This window comes from Lissotriton vulgaris, chromosome 9 (assembly GCF_964263255.1).
Source record: "Lissotriton vulgaris chromosome 9, aLisVul1.2, whole genome shotgun sequence".
In the NCBI taxonomy this organism is placed as follows: Eukaryota; Metazoa; Chordata; class Amphibia; order Caudata; family Salamandridae; genus Lissotriton; species Lissotriton vulgaris.
The window spans coordinates 599,576,422-599,595,323 of NC_141697.1; the positions used below are offsets into that span (position 1 = coordinate 599,576,422).

Genomic DNA, 18,902 nt, shown 5'->3' on the forward strand with positions numbered 1-18,902 from the left:
TTATGGAAGGATTAAAACGAATAATCCCACCTAGGTTATCACCTGCTCTAGTATGGAACCTAAACGTGGTCCTTGCAAGACTTATGGGACCCCCTTTCGAGCCTTTATACAAGTGTGAATTGCAATTCCTAACATGGAAAACTGCTTTCCTTGTTGCCATCACCTCTCTCAGAAGAGTTAGTGAAATAGAAGCATTCACAACACAAGATCCATTTTTTCAGATACATCCTAACAAAGTGGTTCTTAGGCCCAATCCTAAATTCCTGCTAAAAGTTATTACTCCTTTTCACCTTAACTAATCAGTAGAGCTACCAGTGTTTTTCCAAAAACCGGACTCTGTTGCAGAAAGGGCTTTACACACCTTAGATGTTAGAAGAGCTCTGTTATACTACACAGACAGGACTTAATCCTTCAGAAAGACAAAACAACTATTTGTATCTTTCTCTCCCCCACACAAGGGCAATCCCATCTCTAAAGGAGGAATTGCCAGATGGATTGTAAAGTGTATACAAATATGCTATCAAAAAGCTAAACGTACACTAACGGTCCCTCAGAGAGCGCACTCCACTCACAAACTAGGAGTCTCTATGGCTTTCTTAGGAAATATACCACTAGAGGACATATGCAAGACAGCAACATGGTCTACAATACACACCTTCACTAAACACTATTGTGTTGATGTGCAAGCCAAGCAGCAAGCTGCAGTAGGCCAGGCTGTCCTTAGAACACTATTTCAATATGCTGCAACGTATACAAGCGACCACCACTAGGGGAGACACTGCTGCACAATCGTTGCAAAAGTGTACGATCTGCCGCTCATATGCCTCGAACGGAAAATGCTACTTGCCAGTATGCATCTGTTCTTGGCATGTAGAGCTGCAGAGTCGTACACGCCCTCCCGCCTCCCCGGGACTTGTATCCGTTCCAGTACTCATCTTACTTAGATGCACACGCATGGACATCCTTTTCTCTTTACTTCTACTAACTCCATCATTTCCCATCATGGCGAAAAACAATCTGAGGATGGAGTCGATGACCATGCGCAGTATTGTCCAAGGGAGGAGTCACCTATCTCGTGACTACAAGGACTTCTTCCAAGAAGACAACAACCTGCAATCATCCGAGCCCAACACCAGGTGGCGATCTATTGCAAAAGTGTACGACTCTGCAGCTCTACATGCCAAGAACAGATGCATACTGGTAAGTAGCATTTTCCTTAAAACACTTTATTTCACATTGGATCTACTTTACAGTAAAACATGAATCTTATTGTTATGTCTATTTATACGCTACATTTGTTTCTTTGACTATACAATTTTCCATTCCATAATACTGTTTCTGTCCTACCGGTCATTGCGGGGACTGGTTTCCAGTTCTGGACTTTCATGAGATAAACCAGTGCATTCTGGGTGCTTTAGTTTTATTTTGCTTCCATTGAACTAAATACACTAACAAACAATAATTTTTAGGTGAATTGTTCTGGGCTGAGAGCAGTGTCTATATTGACCTTGTGGGAGAAAATACTCTATCACCAGCAATGAGAGAAAAGTAACATGGCTGTCTTCCTAGCCACAAAGGGGCAGATCATGCAACATCTGCACAGACTGACTCATACAAAAAATCATATTTGCTCTTGTCAGTGACATCAAATGTTGTTTTTCCACTGGTCGTCTGTATAAATGTTCCAGCAAAACAGCCCTAAGTAGTGTAAAGTTGCCGGCGACCAGTGCATTTCACATTATCTGGCCCAGAGCCTTATGGTACCTACCTTGAATACTGTCACAACACATATTCTACTAGGATCTGTCCAGCAGGAAAGTCACTGTCTGCTCTCCTCCAGAATATTGTCTGCATGTATATTGTTACCGTGCAACATTTCACAAACCAAAAGCAGTTAATGTATATTTATTTATAATCCAATAGGTGATGGAAGCATAAACCAAAAGAGAAATATGGAGAAATATTTAAAATGCAGCTACAGAACAGCACGGAGCAGATCCAAAGTAAAGCAGATCCAAGCAAATATTGTTCATCGTGTGCATGAGAGAAACAGTTCTATTAGCCAGAATTGGTCTGGAAGTCATCAGGAATTGGGAGGAGATGGGACTGCTGAAGGGCAAAATGATGGCATCTTAAATCAACCATCACTCTTTGTACAAAGGTCAGAAACAAACAAAGCATGTGAGAGTGAAGTGAGAAATGACATTATTCCTTGTGACTCTGCTCCACTGCAAGATTGCAGACCATCAACTAAAATTGAGAAATCCACCCAGGGGGGCAGATACACTGGCCATCAGCAGACGCATAACGTAAAAGGAAGACACATATGTACAGAGTGTGGAAAAGGCTTTTCTGCAATGTCAACACTTATTACCCATCAACGAACACACACTGGGGAAAGACCTCATCATTGTACTATATGTGGAAAAAGCTTCAATCAAAGTGGAGTTCTTCTTAGACACCAAAAAATGCATACAGGCGAAAGACCCTATCAGTGCAGTGTATGTGGAAAAAGCTTTAATCGTAAGGACTATCTTCTTGGACATCACAAAATACATAAAAAAGGCCAGCAATTTTGTGAGCTTGATCTAGTGGAAAGATGGCTAGGAAATAACATGCCTGAGACGCACAGCTAGGACTATGGATGTAAGGAGTTATCTGTAAGTCCTATACTCGAATCAACAGAGCATGATGAAGTACAAGAGGCGAACAAATGTGTGATAAAAGAGAAAGAATATTTGCTTGGAATATTGAGTAATTGGTCTGCCAGGCTAATCATAATTCAAATATGTTATGTGTTTAAAGCAGAAATGCAAATGTGAGTCTGTGGGTAATTGTATGGAGCATGCAAAGCCTTGAGAATTCACAATGGCCCCTTATTACCAGTGGCCTGGCCTGGTCAACTGCTACTTTACCAAATTTAACATGCCATTCTTCATTTGGAAGGGTAAAACTTGTGACAGAAGTTCCTTTTCAGCTCTGATAAATACTGAGCCCCGGTTTATCAGCATTTATGAGGCTGATAAATAACGTATTCTCATCCAGGCCACTCGTAATAAGGACCTTAGCGTCAAAACATGTTGGCAGGGATTTTTTAGATCTGCATCTTTAGACATGATAACTTTGCAACTCTTAGTAATATGGTAGCCAAATTGGAGAGGAATTGTGTGATTATAAAATATGAAAGCAAATATATTTGTGAGTCTCTGTGGACAATACAACTAGTTGCTGAACTGCTGATAAATAGTTGTTGCAGAAGCTGAGGATAAACAATGGTGCTGTTAAAGAGAGTGGTTAAGAGCCAGACGAGACAAGCCCTGGGAAGCCACTGAATGATACAACATTTTGAAGACTGGGAGTATAGTGGAGTAAAAGAATCAGTTGGAGGACTGGATGAAGCGTTGCTGTTAATTGCGGATGCTTCTCAAGGAGAAGTTGAAAAGAAATGCCTGCTAAGTGGAGTGAAATGCTGAGTGACACTGTATAGTAGCTCCAGCTGCGGTCCTCCTTGTTGAGTTACTTTCCCTGGTTTGTGGTAAAAACTATTTTTGGGATACTGCTCTCCAGCGTTCAGCATAAATCTGTTTCACCCCTATTCCTTCTGGTGTAGATTATGAATAATGGGTCTTAGTATGTTTCCTGGATATTTGTGAACCCAGCTTTTGTGCTATTGCATTCACCATGCCCGCAGTTGCAATGCAATATGGAGACTGCACTGGTCCAGCTATTGTAGAAGATACCAGTGTCTTTCCAAATTTTTCCTGCTGACCACAGAACATCAGTGTTTTTCAGTGTCTTGCTTGCCTAAAGGTGATGGCACTGGAGGTTATAAAATGAATGCCTTATTATATAACTCAGTTTGACATCATTGCCTCAATGAGTCCACATGGTTTAATCAGTTTGTCAGTTTTAGTTTGTATTAGTGGGGCACTGGCCTGTGACTCTTGCCTACTTCGGGCCAGTGGAGAGATCCCTGGAATGTCATTGGCAGGAGCATAAGCCATCAACATAGTGAAGCCTGTATTGACACAATACATTGGTAACATGATGACGATACAGACAACATGGTTAGTGCAGGAGTCCCCTGCCAATGTGACGAGGTGGGAGGGAAATGGCCAGGGTAGGGTGGCGTGCAAAGTTAGAGCTTCCATTCCAGTCACAGCCATTACACGTAACTCAAGAATCACTCTGCCAACCAGAGAATCGAAAATAGTAACTGAAAATGAAGATGTCCAACAATAAACAATTCAGCCATCCAGCAGTGGCTGTGAATCTGTTTCTTACAACTGGACGGGCAACACTGCCCACCTTGACTGCACAAATGAAAAGACTAAGTAATCCTCCTGTCCTCGGTTCGAACGTGTTGCTTTCACTCACAAGGTAAGAAGTATCTAAGCGCCTGTTTGTGGGAAGTGTAATGTTTGTAGCATGTGCTACTATAGATCACATACTCTGCATACTCCCACCGTTCAGTGTTGGATGTGAACACTGCAAGTTGTTTTTCTTCTATGAAGTCTTCGGTCTCAATATAACTCATCACCACACCCTGAAACCGACATTGCACCAGGACAAAGACTCCAACTCAGATTGTTTTTTTTTACGCCATCAGCTTCAGACGTACTTTCGGATGTACTTTTCGAGCTTTGAAAATGTCAAGGCTGTCCATTTGACTTCATGAAAAGACTCTTCGGTTACATCATTGAAAGACATTTTCAATACAGATGGTTGGTATTAGATATTGACCTTAGGGGTTCAGTAGGCCAGATCGTATGAGAATGAATTGTATGGGTGTGGGTCATGGAGAACACAGACTTCCAATCAGCCCTAAATGCTATTAAAAGTTCACGTTGTCAGAATACCAATGAGTTTGCAGTCTTTGCTTACCTTGGGACCATGAGGATTGGAGCTGTTCGGTCTATCAACACAAGGTTCTGCAGGTGAGAACTTGCTCCGAAGTCCTTCCCCTAAAGTAACCATAGAAGCAACACAACAGTTAAATGTTCTACCCTTCAGAGTAACAACAGCCCCAGGAGTCTCTACAAAGCCTGCCATTCGTGTACTTCTATATTTAGACAGTTGATAAAGAAAAACAGCAGGCATCAGCAATGCATAAAACACACTCAGGCTGCTGTGCCACTCCTGCACAGGCTAGGGTTTACCATCAATAGCAAAAAGTTCCATCTCTGCCCTCAACAGAGTCAGCCTTTCTTGGGAGCACTTTTAAACTCTTAATCACATGCAAACTCTAGACTGATGGTGGGACAACATTGCGAGAGGACTGCATCAACACACTTGATGAATGTGTGACTAGAGGGTAATGCCCTAATATTCTCTCCGGGTTGAGAACATTTTGTCTGACAACTGGAAAAAAGTTCCAGTGTCATATACCACAAGTATTAATTTTTACTGCTTTGGGTGGCTAACACTACATGATCACTTTATGATCAGTGATAACTAAGTACAGACTTTTGTATTGTCAAATGATCCCACAACTAAACCAAAGAATTGGGTATCCTATTAGGCAGTTTTAACTCTCTTTTCAGATACATGTGTATACTTTTGAGCTCTCAATGGATGACAGATCACCTGTGTGTCGGAATTTATACATTATGTGTTAAAGCTTGCCATGATAAGAGGGTTAGGGTATTACTTTAAACCCAATGGAATCATGTTAGAAGGTGGATCTACTTCAATATGTCATAAGTCTTTTTGTGTTTTTTGGTGTTATGAGCTGGGAGGCAGATTAATGATTCTTTTCCTCTCTCCTCCTATTTCCTGCGAATAATATAGGCACTGTCAATCCAAATCAACAGGGGGTGATGGCATTTCAAAGGCTGCTAACTCCATCAGACATCACATCCTCTAACAGTAAGAACAGTTGTGAAGCTTTTGTGGAAGATGGCTTACTGTATGGTCATAGTAATTCATTCTCTGATTCACATAGTCAGAGGCAACAGATTTATGGAAAGATCCAGTATTGGAAGAGCCCCGGGTTCAACATGCTCTGAAGTGGTGGAGCTATAAGACATGTGGCAGGAAGGCCTATTCGTGGACCTTGAGTTGCAGTTGACCCTTATCACAGCCAACTCACTCATGGGCATAGAGGCACTTCTGAAATACATGACTGTCAGGGTACCTGTACACGAGCATAACAAGTGCCACATCAACTTCTAGAGCTGACAGTGATCCATTTGGGCCTCAGAATATTGTAGACACTCATTCAGAAGAAAATAGTCATGTGTGGACTGACAACACGCATTACACATGGACACAAGGGTGCACTCACTCGACCTAGGCGTCGGTGTTAGCCAAACCACTATGGCACTTGGCTAGACTTCACTAGATCCAGGTCCTGGTGGAGCCTCTACCAGGAGCAGAGAATAACTTTGTGGACCCACTTAGGAGAATGAATCAATATGTGCACACGAGAGAGATAAAAACCCAAGTACTACTGCCAGTACTTGAGAGAGGGGGGTAAATCAATGGTTGATCTGTTTACCTCCACAGAAAGCACAACTACCCCAGCTTCGCCTTCTGGTACCCACACCCAAAGTTCACAGTCAATGCACCATATATGAATTGTCTGTGGTATTTGCTTACTCTTTTCCTCTAATACTTTTTACGCCTTCACGTAGTGACCCCTCATGTAAATCTTGTGGCGCCAACGTGAGCGAGGCAGTTGTGGTAATCAGTGCTACTGGCACAGTTTGTCCATCCATACAAGAAAGTGTCCATCTGGGAAGATCTTCTAACCTAGCATTAGGATCTTGTGGGGCATACAAATGTCCAGTTAATCAACCTAGCGATTTGGATCCTTGAGTTTGGGTACATCAGACTTCCAGAAGAGTGCATACTAATGCTGTGTGAGGCCTGCAAGCCTGCCATGCAAGATTGTTATGTGGCAAAGTACAAGCTCTTTGTTACTGCATAAACAAACAAACGGAACCTTTGAAAGCGTCAGTCAGTACATCTTTTGCTATTTGCTGCACCTTCAGAAAGTGGGGTTAGCATACACATCAGTTGGACTACATTTAGCAGTAGTAGCTGCTTACATGCAAAACACTTATTTGAAAAATAGTCAGTATGATTTATGAGGTGTACAAGTGTAACACACTCAGTTGTATCCACAGGATAACAGTCTTAATACACAATCAAAATAAATTCATGGAAGGTAAAGAGAGAACACACAGAGAGAGAAATATATTTGGCAAATTTATATTTACTAACACAAAATTAGGGAGATGAATACAGACAAATAAATTGGAGCAAAAGTCATGAACAGAGACAAACAATATTTTCTCTACAGTTCACAACTGAAAACATCAACTCCTCATGGATAAGGCAGACAACCTAGATTAATTAATAAAAAATGGTTGTGAGTTTGTGCCAAAGCAACATTTCACGAGATGATGTAGTGTCGACGTTTCGGTCTAGAGGGCAGTCGTCATATAGACCATCATCAGGACGATATATTTTCAATGCTGAAAAGACTCCCTGGAACTTCTGAGAGAATGCCGAATTGAATGTCCTGGGGCACAATGTCAGCCACAAGTGAAATCTTAAATGTGGATGAATTAGGCCACACCGGTTGGCCAGATTTTGGGTAACAGTCGATTTGGTAATGTAACCCCGTCGTTTTGGAACGAGAGCTCGAGTAGCGTTCTACGTATCCTTGCAGGTTCGTCACCTGCAAGGATACGTAGAACGCTACTCGAGCTCTCGTTCCAAAATAAATATGGGACTTGTAAGATGGATAGTTAAATGCATCCAAGTATGTTGTGCTAAAGCGAACTAAACTTTGCTTTAATTTTTAATTTTTTTATTATCTTTATTGTTTTTTTAGTTTTTGACATAACTATCATCACGACTTTATACAGAATGCTCAAATATGAAAGGCAAAAAAAATATAACACATATATAGAATAATATTTTCCATTGCAACAACATAAAAGTGACATTAGTGTGTCATCTCCAATCACAGAACCGTGCACCTTGCGAGCATGTGTCCTGGGATCACTGCACGCCCTTGTTCACTTCTTTGCTACATCAAATATTACATATTACAATCACCACTGTCCACATATTACTTATGACATTTCTAGTCTGGACTGCTTTGACAGGACCTTATTGTTATACATCTTGCATATAAAACTGAAAAAACCTTGCCAGTCAGACCTGGTCGACCATGCACTGCGAAAGAAGAAAATATGATTTACATGGTGATAGAACGTAAAAACTAAACACTGGAATGTACCAATAAGACATATATTTTAAAACACTCCAACCAAACTGAAATTTATAATATAAAAAAAGAATAATATGCCATCTATAAAATTCAAATGAATAAATAGGTACGAAGCTGTATCATAAGTGCAGTTTCATGTAAACAACAAACCCAACCAAAGAGTGGAGCAGTGCTCATATTGAGGCGTAGTTGCCAGCCAGCAAAGAGGTCCTCTTCATCCGAAAATGGAGGGGGTGTAGGTACTTGTCTATAATGATCCAGGGGTGCAGTGTTATATTCTACTCTGTGTGTTGAGGCGCTTCTGCAGCCCTTAACTAAACAGTAAGTAATCGGTGCACCTGGCTCGGCAGTGTGAGTACTGTTTGCTTCCGTTGCGTGGCCTGTCCGTAAGGCAGTTAGTGGGGCGGCCCAACTCTGCGCAATGGGAAATTTGCGGAGCCCCGCTGTTTCCTCTCTATGTAGCGCCGTGCTTTCCACTTGTGCCCAGATTGTAAGTGAACGCCTCCAACTGAGTATCTCTGGAGGGTTTGCATTTTTCCATTTCTTGGTTATTAAGCGCTTTGCCGTAATGAGATCTAAATCTCGGAACCTCGAGGTGACCTTATTCTTTTTGGACCTGGCATAAAGCCCTAGGAGGCATACTTCCCATGACAATGGTAACAACGTATCTGTGCATGAAGCTAGGATTGTGACCACCTCCTGCCAATAATGTTGAAGGGACGCACAAGCCCACAGCATATGAAGCAGGTCAGCATCAGTATCCTGGCAGCGTGGACATGTAGAGGTGGCGATATGAAAATATCTATTTATCATATCAGGTGAGAGGTATGCCCTCTGTATGATATGTTTGTATGAGCTTAAACCTAGAGTTCTTTGGTATATGTTTAGCACCCGCTAATATAATGTACCATTCCCTGAACTTTGCATTCATTGCCTAGATTGAACACATTCTATAAGAAATAAGGGGGCTACAATGGCTTTCCTATTTAACATATCACTAACATATATATGGAACTCTGCTGCATTGTCAACACTACACACGTTCTCTAAGTATTACTGTCTGGACATTCACATCCACCAACTGGCACAAATCAGGCAAATTCTGCTTAGAACTTTATTTCAAACACCTCTTTGACCTGTTCACTAGTCACCACTTTGGAGAGGAGGGCACTCTTTTATAGTCTATTCAGACCATGTGATCTACAGTAACACATGCTACAAATGTGAAATCTTACTTTACCTGTAACTATCAGTTTACAGCTTGTACTGATGGAAATTCACATGGGCCCTCCCACCTCATGAGATGCAAGACCATACTTCAGATTTTTTCCTCACAGGATACATTTGCAGTGCACTTTTACACTGTTACTTTTTTACTTCAATACACTCCATTTTCCTCACTCACTTGTTGGGGGAAAACAAAATCTGAGGTGGCGTCTTTGTTTAGTAGATTATGAGTTTGGCAGAGGAGTCACAAGCTATCTGAAGACTTCTTCGAAGAAAAACAACTTACAACGTACATGTCCAGCACTAGATGGCAGGAATGAGCAGAGTATGTGACCTACAGCACTACAAAGTACCGGCCAATTGTTACCGGGTAAGCAACATTTTCCATTAAGTAACTAATGTGCTAGACTAGCATTTCGCAAACTCTGGGTCGCTAGCCAATTTTGAGTGGGTTGCGAAAGTCCTTGTACATGCTAGCAATCAGATTTTTTGAGCCTGAGGTACTTTTTCTCAGCTTGTGTTACAGACAATATTTGATCTCGTCGAAGACAGAGAGATATGAAGAAACAGAAATATGCCAGTAGTTATTCTGCTTTACAATTATTTAAATAGGACTATCCGCAAACACACACCACTAGGAACACAAGGGTGCATATCTGCTAGTTTAATGTTGCTTTTACTTTGTAAACAAAGTGTATTGACCTTTAGGACTGGGGAGGAGTGATTAACAAATCAAGCACATGATTTAAATGTGACAGTCAGACTGAATCTTACTAGCCTTCCAGCAAGTAATTAGATTCAATTCTCTAAGTAGCATAGTCCCCCTCTGGCCCTGAAAAGAGGTGTGTGCATCTGACAAGGCCAAGGCACTGCAGGCTACAGCCCCATACTCTGGCTTAGGCTCCTGGTGTGCAGAAACAAGAGAAAAGCAGATGTTACAAATTTGTTAAGGTTAGGAATATTTGTGTATTGAGAGCTCGATTTCAGATTCTGTACAAAACAGGTTAAACACAAACTATACCTGTAATGCTAGGTGTGTCGTGAATGTTTTTTGCTCAAAAATTGGGCTGCGGTTCTACTAAGCTTGGGAAACGCTGTGGTAGTAAGGATTTATGCATTGTTCTTTCAAAGAGGATAGCAGACACTGAGCATAACGGAGGTTTCGAACACATTAACGTTGATACAAATGAAAATAAAGTTTCATCATGGGAAAGTGACTGAGGATCAGTGTGTCCCTGATTACAAAAGGGTGCTGTACAGAATATGTGGAGGGTAAGATTGTAATGAAGGAATAACTTCAAGATGAGTACTGAAAGTTATGTCAATTTGTAATTACTAGAGTTACCTGAGTTAGTAAAGGGAGCCCCAGAAGGCTGGGGAATTCTGCACAGCAAGCGTAAATGTTTTGTGAACAATGTGTTCGAGGCATGTGGGCTGCTGAATTCATATCTGTGCATAGATCGCCGCCTAGTGTTGGGTCCGGATGATTGCACATTGTTGTCCTGGAAGAGTCTTCGAAGTATCATGAGATAGGTGGCTCCTCCCCTGGACTACAGTGCGCATGGGCATCCTCTCCATCTTCAGATTGTTTTTTCCGCCATTGGGTTCGGATGTTCTTTTGTTACTCAGAGTTCGGAAATAGATTAAAAACTTTCTAGAGGCCTTCGGGCGTCGGTATTGTTCTTCGATCGGTGCCAACAACTTTATTCCTGTTGTTTCTACTCAGGGCGTCGAATCGGGCAGGTGGCCTTTTCGACACCAAGGCCAATCGTCGATGGAACGAAGTCCATTCAAGAGATGCCCCAACTGTAACTCTAAATACCCACACATTGATAAACAACCAGTCTATAACAAGTGTTTATCTCCGGAACACAACGAAGCCGACTGCTTTGCTTGTGCTCAATTTCGATCATAAAAGACACTTCGGGTTCGACGAGCAGCGAGGCGACGATGCAGAAGTCAGTGCCTGAGCCAGAGAACATCTTTGAAGACGACGAAGAGGTCGTCAAGCCCGAAGACTCGGATCAGCAGTCGGACCAGGGGTCGGAACATGACTCAAACTACTATGTGGACGACGAAGAAGACATTGTCGAGGTAGGGGACGACGACCCGGGCATTGGAGCTGTCGAGGACGACTCCGGCGAGGACGCTGGGCCAACCGTGAGTGCGGAGCCCAATATATTTGCAGGTTCAATTCCAGAGGCTCAGGTCGAGGCATCTTCGGAAGGCCTTAGCCAAGATCAGAACGTCAATTCTGTAGCCCCGCGGTTAAGCCCGGCTAAGAATATAATACAAGAGCCATCGGTGCGACATTATCAAATTTTGGGAAAATCGAAACCGAAAGAGATAGAACCTAAACAGAAACCGAAACTGATAGAAATCCCATTCTTCGGACCGAAAAGGGCGGATCCGTCGAAGCCGACCAAACAAAAACAGGTCGTCGACCCGTCGAGGTCGCATGCAAGGGTTGTCAAGCCGAGAGCCACTACACCCATGTCCGCGTTTAAGCTGAAGGCCCTCGAGCCGACGACATCGACGTCGACGCCAAGCAACACAAACAAAGGACTCGAACGGACAACGGTTGTCGATCCGAAAATACAGGTCGACCAACCGAGGCAAGTGCACACAAAGACACTCAAGCCAAAATCGAGGATCGAGCCGAAGGGCTCCGTCGAACCAAGGCAACAAAACATCGCTCCGAAGCAGCAAGCTCCGAAGTCGACACCGGGCCAAAGGATGGTTATCGAACAATCAAAAACAGTCTGATCAATAACCACGGCGCCAAAAAAGTTCATACAGTCTACTAAAACTGTCGAACAACCAAAGTCTCTCGGACCGATAAAATTCGGACTTCCTCCACACGTCAAGCCAAGGACGGTCGAACAAAATACCAGATTCGAACCGACTAAGCAAAAAAAGTCAAAATCGGGGGAAAGAGCTAAAGCACCTGAGGAACAGGACCCGTCAGCTGAAGAACAGTCCAAACTGTATGTTGACCCCGATACTGGGAAGGTTACGCTGTTAAAAAGAAAAGTCAGACCAGACACTTACGCTGAGTCCTACAAAATACCTCTAAAAAGGAAAAGAGACACTTCAACATCTCCAGTTCTCTTTGAGCCTATCACACCATATGTGCAGGAAACTTATATGTACTCTCCGACATGCACAGATGACTATGGGGAGTATGAGGACAATGACCAATACAATTATCCGGCGGACAATGACCAGGACATACAAACTCAGCCATGGTCTGACCCTGTAGATCCTGGAGACTCTCAAACAATTCCAGACAATACTGCATACCCTGTTAAAACATCGCCTACAGAGGAAACAGCTGCCTTCAACGCACTGATAGAAAGGGCAGCATACAATCACCATGTGGAGATGCATGCAGATCCCATTGATGAAGACTTCCTCTTTGACACTTTCAGCACCTCTGAAAAAAACGTCAAAACATTGTCAATGCTCAGAGGGGTGCTTAAACATGCAGGGGACATATTTAAAAAAACAACCAGGGCATGGGTCATTAACCCTAGGATAGAGAGAAAATACAGACCGGTTGACCCTACATACATTAAGGGACAACTGCCTTTAGACTCTTTGGTCGACTCCAATGCACGTAAACGTGCCAATTCACAAACCTCTGGCGAAGCTCCACCTCCAGACAAAGAGTCCAAAATTTTGGAGGCTTCAGGCAAAAGGGTAGCTGCTCAAGCAGCTAACATATGGAGAATTACAAACATGCAAGCCCTGTTAGCCAAGTATGACAGGGCGCACTATGACACACTGGAGCAAATCTTCCAACATCTACCAGACCTTTATAAGGAACAGGCAGAATTCCTAATACAAGAGGGAAAGCTCATATCTAACGCCTCCATCAAATGTGCCTTAGATGCAGCAGACACAGCAGCCAGGGCTATCAATACCAGTGTCATGCTCAGAAGACATGTGTGGCTATGCATCTCTGGGTTTAAAAATGAAGTTCAAACCACTTTACTCAACCCACCTGTAAACCCTGACTTTTTATTTGGTCCTGGTGTGGACACAATATTAGACAAGATGAAAAAGGACACCGAGACAGCCAAGTCTATGGGTGCCTTGCAGTCACAGCAATATAGAAGCGGTTCCTTTCGTCGCTCCGGCAACAGAGGAGCTGCTAGAGGAGCCTCAACACAGCAAACCTCTTACAATAAAGGCAACACGCAAAACACCTACAACAAGAACAGTAGAGGTGGATACTGTGGCAATAACACCAAGGGTAGAGGACGAGGAAATGACAACACCAGATCCTCTACCAACACCAAACAGTGACTTCTTGTCACTGCCCCCAGACCATGTAACACCGGTCGGGGGAAGATTACAGCAGTTCCTGCCAGTCTGGGAAAACATAACTACAGACAGGTGGGTGAGGCAAATTATACAGCATGGCTATTGCCTAGAGTTAATCTCCACACCGCCCAACATACCCCCAAGACAACGTCCTATGTCCGCAGTACACCTACACTTATTGCAGCAAGAAGTCATCAGCATGCTACAAAAGGGGGCCATAGAACTAGTACCCTTAGAACACCAGGGTACAGGGGTGTACTCTGTGTACTTCCTAATCCCCAAAAAGAACGGGTCCCTCAGACCAATTTTGGACCTCAGGCCCCTAAACCAATACATCTTATCAGAGCATTTCCACATGATCACTTAGCAGCAAGTGTTGCCACTGTTGCGTCAAGGAGACTTCCTCGCAACACTAGACCTCAAAGACGCATATTTCCATATACCAATACACCCGGCACACAGAAAATATCTCAGGTTTACAATTCTAAATCAGCACTACCAATCCAAGGTCCTCCCTTTTGGGGTAACAACAGCTCCAAGGGTGTTCACCAAGTGCCTAGCGACAGTAGCTGCACACCTCAGAAGACAGCTTATACATGTCTATCCATATCTGGACGACTGGCTGATACAAGCTCAGTCAGCCCAGCAATGAGCCAGCCACATGTCACGCACTATTCACCTCCTGCACAGTCTAGGTTTCTCGCTGAACTACAACAAGTCCCATCTTCAGCCTGCCCACATACAGCAGTATCTGGGATCAACAATAAACACTCTGGCAGCAAAAGCACAACCAAATTCTGCCAGAATAAACAGCATTCAAACGCTCATCCAAAAGTTCAGGCCACAACACTCACTCCCAGCCCGAGTGTTTATGCAACTGATAGGCATGATGGCCTCGTGCATCTTCATAGTCCCTCACGCAAGACTTCACATGCGTCCGCTGCAGGAGTGCCTAGCACGGCAGTGGAACCAGGCTCAGGGACAATTAAACGACCTAGTGTTGGTGACCAGTCGTGCATACAACTCTCTGCATTGGTGGAAACCACAAAACCTTTGCAAAGGACGACTGTTCCAGGAGCCTGTACCACAAATTGTACTAACAACGGACACATCCCTGATAGGGTGGGGAGCCCATGTCCTCCACCACACAGTACAGGGTCTATGGACCACGCAGCAAAAGAAACTGCACATCAACCTGCTAGAGCTGATGGCAAATTTTATGGCAATGAAAGCTTTCAAAGTACATATGTGCAACAAAACCGTGTTGATCCGGACGGACAACATGACTGCAATGTACTACCTACAGAAACAGGGAGGAACACACTCTCCGCTGCTGTCGCATCTGGCTCAGAGAGTGTGGAAGTGGGCCATCCAGAGAAACATTTTTCTCATGGCGGAACACCTCCCAGGCAAGGACAATCAGATAGCGGATCTGCTCAGCAGACACAGCCAGCTAGTGCACGAGTGGGAGATTCATCCCACAGTGCTTCAACCATACTTCCAACAGTGGGGACAACCAGAGATAGACCTGTTCGCCACAAAAGAAAACCCAAAATGCCGGTCCTTCGCCGCAAGGTTCTCACACCCGCAGTCTCAGGGCAATGCGATATGGATGAACTAGTCAGGCAAATTTGCCTACGCTTTTCCACCAGCACCGTTGATACCGCTGGTGGCACGCAAATTGCGCCAGCACTCCATGATGCTAATCCTAGTTGCTCCAACATGGGCGAGGCAACCGTGGTACACCACGTTCCTAGAACTTTCCGTGGAGCCTCATCAAAGACTACCACTAACACCCAGTCTCTTAACGCAGAGCCATGGAGACATTCAGCACCCAGATCCGCAGCAGCTCAACCTTGCAATCTGGCTCCTGAAGTCCTAGAGTTCGGCTACCTCAACTTACCTTCTGACTGCATGAACATTATCAGGGACGCAAGAAAGCCCACGACACGAGCATGCTATACGTCAAAGTAGAAAAGTTTTGTCATTTATTGTAACAACACCGACATAAACCCACTAGACGCGTCCATTCAAAATATCATATGCTATCTTTTGCACTTACACCGCTGCAATCTAGCCTATACGTCCATACGGATACACTTAGCTGCCATAGCGGCTTACCTTCAAAACAGGCAGCACCTTTCACTATTCAGAGTGCCTGCAATTAAGGCATTCATGGAGGGCCTCAAACGAGTGATCCCCCCAAGACACCCACCTTCACCTGTCTGGAACCTAAACGTTGTTTTAACCAGACTAATAGGACCACCTTTTGAGACTTTACACTCGTGTGAAATAGAATTTTTAACATGGAAGGTGGCTTTTCTCGTAGCTAATACTTCGCATAGAAGAGTTAGCGAGCTGCAAGCCCTAACTATTCAAGAGCCATTCATTCAAATTCACGCAAATAGGGTCGTGCTTAGGACAAACCCTAAATTCATGCTCAAAGTGGTATCCCACTTCCACATCAATCGAACAATAGAACTGCCAGTGTTCTTCCCAAATCCACAGTCAGTACCTGAAAGGGCACTACACACACTAGATGTTAAGAGAGCTCTCCTATATTACATAGACAGGACAAAAGATTTCAGGAAGACAAAACAGTTGTTTGTTGCCTTTTCACCACAGCACAAAGGCAACCCTATTTCAAAAAATGATTTAGCTAGATGGATAGTTAAGTGCATCCAAATATGTTACATTAAAGCTAAACGCACTTTAACGGTTCCCCCAAGAACGCATTCCACACACAAAATGGGAGCATCCATGGCTTTCCTAGGAAACATTCCTCTAGAGGAAATATGTAGAGCAGCCACTTGGACTACCATACATACATTTACCAAACACTACTGCGTAGATGTACGCAGCAAGCAGCTGTAGGACAGGCTGTTCTCAAAACTCTTTTTCAGACTGCTGCAGCTGGCACGGGCAACCACCGCTAGGGGAGAGACTGCTATACATTCTATGTACAGATATGAATTCAGCAGCCCACATGCCTCGAACGGAATATGCTACTTATCAGTATTGATCTATTCTTGGCATGTAGGGCTGCTGACATTCATATCGCCCACCCTCCTCCCCGGTGCCTGTAGCAGCTGTAGCATTCAATATTACTTTGTTGGACATCACTTACTGTATCATACTCCATCTCTGCCACAATGGCGAAAAACAATCTGAAGATGGAGAGGATGCCCATGCACACTGTAGTCCAGGGGAGGAGCCACCTATCTCGTGATACTTCGAAGACTTTTCCAGGACAACAATGTGCAATCATCCGGACCCAACACTAGGCGGCGATCTATGCACAGATATGAATGTCAGCAACCCTACATGCCAAGGACAGATGCATACTGGTAAGTAGCATATTCCTTACATCAATATGTCTCAGATTATTAAGCCTGAGCTTGCTGCTAGAAGCACTACAAATAGTGCTTTTGTCACTACTTAGCTGTATACAATCAGATTGTGTATTTAGCTAATCATAGGGCTGATAGGGGAGGGTTGAAGACTTGTGCCCCAGGTTACAGAGGACTGTTACACTGGGCAGAATTTTCCAAAAGAATGTCTGTCATAAACCGCACTGAATGGTTCAACAACTTCAGACTCCCTATTAGAGGTAGCTTAATGTTAAGGAGGAGCAGGGAGGACACAGCAAGTAAATCTGGCTCTTATGGACTCCATGACCTGCCAATGTTTTCATAGTGTGATTCAGTCCAGGTGGAGGGGGCAGGACTTAGAATGAAATGGCAGTGAAAATGGGAGGCGGCAATGTTCCTGTTTTTAGATTAAATGGTCAAAGAAGGAAGGAACCTTGTGTGCTGTTGTATCACCATTGGTCACTTTGGTGGTTAGGTTACAGATTAAGCAAAGCAGGACACTTGGGCTTGAATTCCTGCTTTTCCTCTTGACCAAACTTTTTAATCCTGGGCAGATCACGACCGTCCTTTACCTATGATCTGTCAGGTACCAAAACCTGTTGTGGGGGCACTGTGGAGAACATGGACAGAAACCAATTACTCTTTAGAAAAAAGAAATGTTTGCTGCTTCTCTGGTTCTAGCTTTAATTACAGCTTTGAAAAATGCTCTGTTCCCTCTGCTGACATAGACCCACTGTTGCAGGATTGAGTTTTGTCTTTGTTGTCTTTAGCGCTGTGCCCATGGCCATTTGAAATAGCAGTGCCTTCAAATGGTGCAGAATAGTTTATGAACTAAGTTTTGATGGAAAATACAGCAGAAAGGTAAAGATCCAAAGACCCACATTTGTGAAGTTTGTAAGACATGCTATCAGCCTATTAAGTTAAAAAAATTACAAGATCATATAGCTGCACCGCAACCCACAAACCCAATGATGCTTCCGAACTGTGTCCACCACAAATTGGGGAGCTTTCCGTGTGCCCGTCTCTGTAGACCATCATCATCCCATTTGTAAGTTCTCCCTGGTCCTAGAGCTGCTACTATTACACTACAGTACTGCTGTAATCCAAAAGAAAATGCATGCTGTGGACTCCTGGTTCTCTGTAAGCTCTTTATGAAATAAAGAGGTAACTCTTCAAGTTGACAAGAGATAAGCAGAATGCAACAATAAAGCCTACCGTGAAATGGGACACCCTGCTCCATCCAGATCTTTATCAGCTCTCGAACTGTCCTGATTAATCACAGCTTGGCAACCAAACACGCCAGATCACATTGTTGGAAGAAAAAAATAAATGTGTGAATGCAGGAGCTTTATCTAAGCATCCGCAATTACTGACCGCATATAACACATCTCCTCTCTTTAATTCAAGAATAAAAACGACATTGATGTATTCTACTCCTGGCCATTATGCCACACCCTCTCCAATTACGCCACACTCTCTCCCCTTAGGCCACATTCTCCCTCCTTACACCACATCCTCTCCCCTCCCCAATAGATACACCTTTAATTGCCTTAGTTTTTTTCATTTGGTCTTGTCCCACATCACTAATGTGCCTCTGACTTTTTTTCACCACAAAAATGCTCACATTCTGTTCTCTTTTCACCAAACATGCACTTAAAAATCTACACAGCACATTGAATATGATGTGCACATTCTATATTTACTGTTAAACTCTTAAATAAATTGTAATT

General features: G+C 43.5%; 1 protein-coding gene across 1 annotated transcript in view; it reads left to right on the forward strand.

Moving 5' to 3' along the window:
• LOC147691934 (uncharacterized) overlaps positions 1-18,902 on the forward strand; it is a 407,861-nt gene that overhangs the window by 96,626 nt on the left and 292,333 nt on the right. Inside the window, exons 9-10 of the mRNA XM_086939486.1 lie at positions 1,924-2,631; positions 11,391-11,632. Of these exons, the coding sequence (XP_086795612.1) occupies positions 1,924-2,631; positions 11,391-11,632 (950 nt within the window). The remainder of the gene's footprint in view (positions 1-1,923; positions 2,632-11,390; positions 11,633-18,902) is intronic.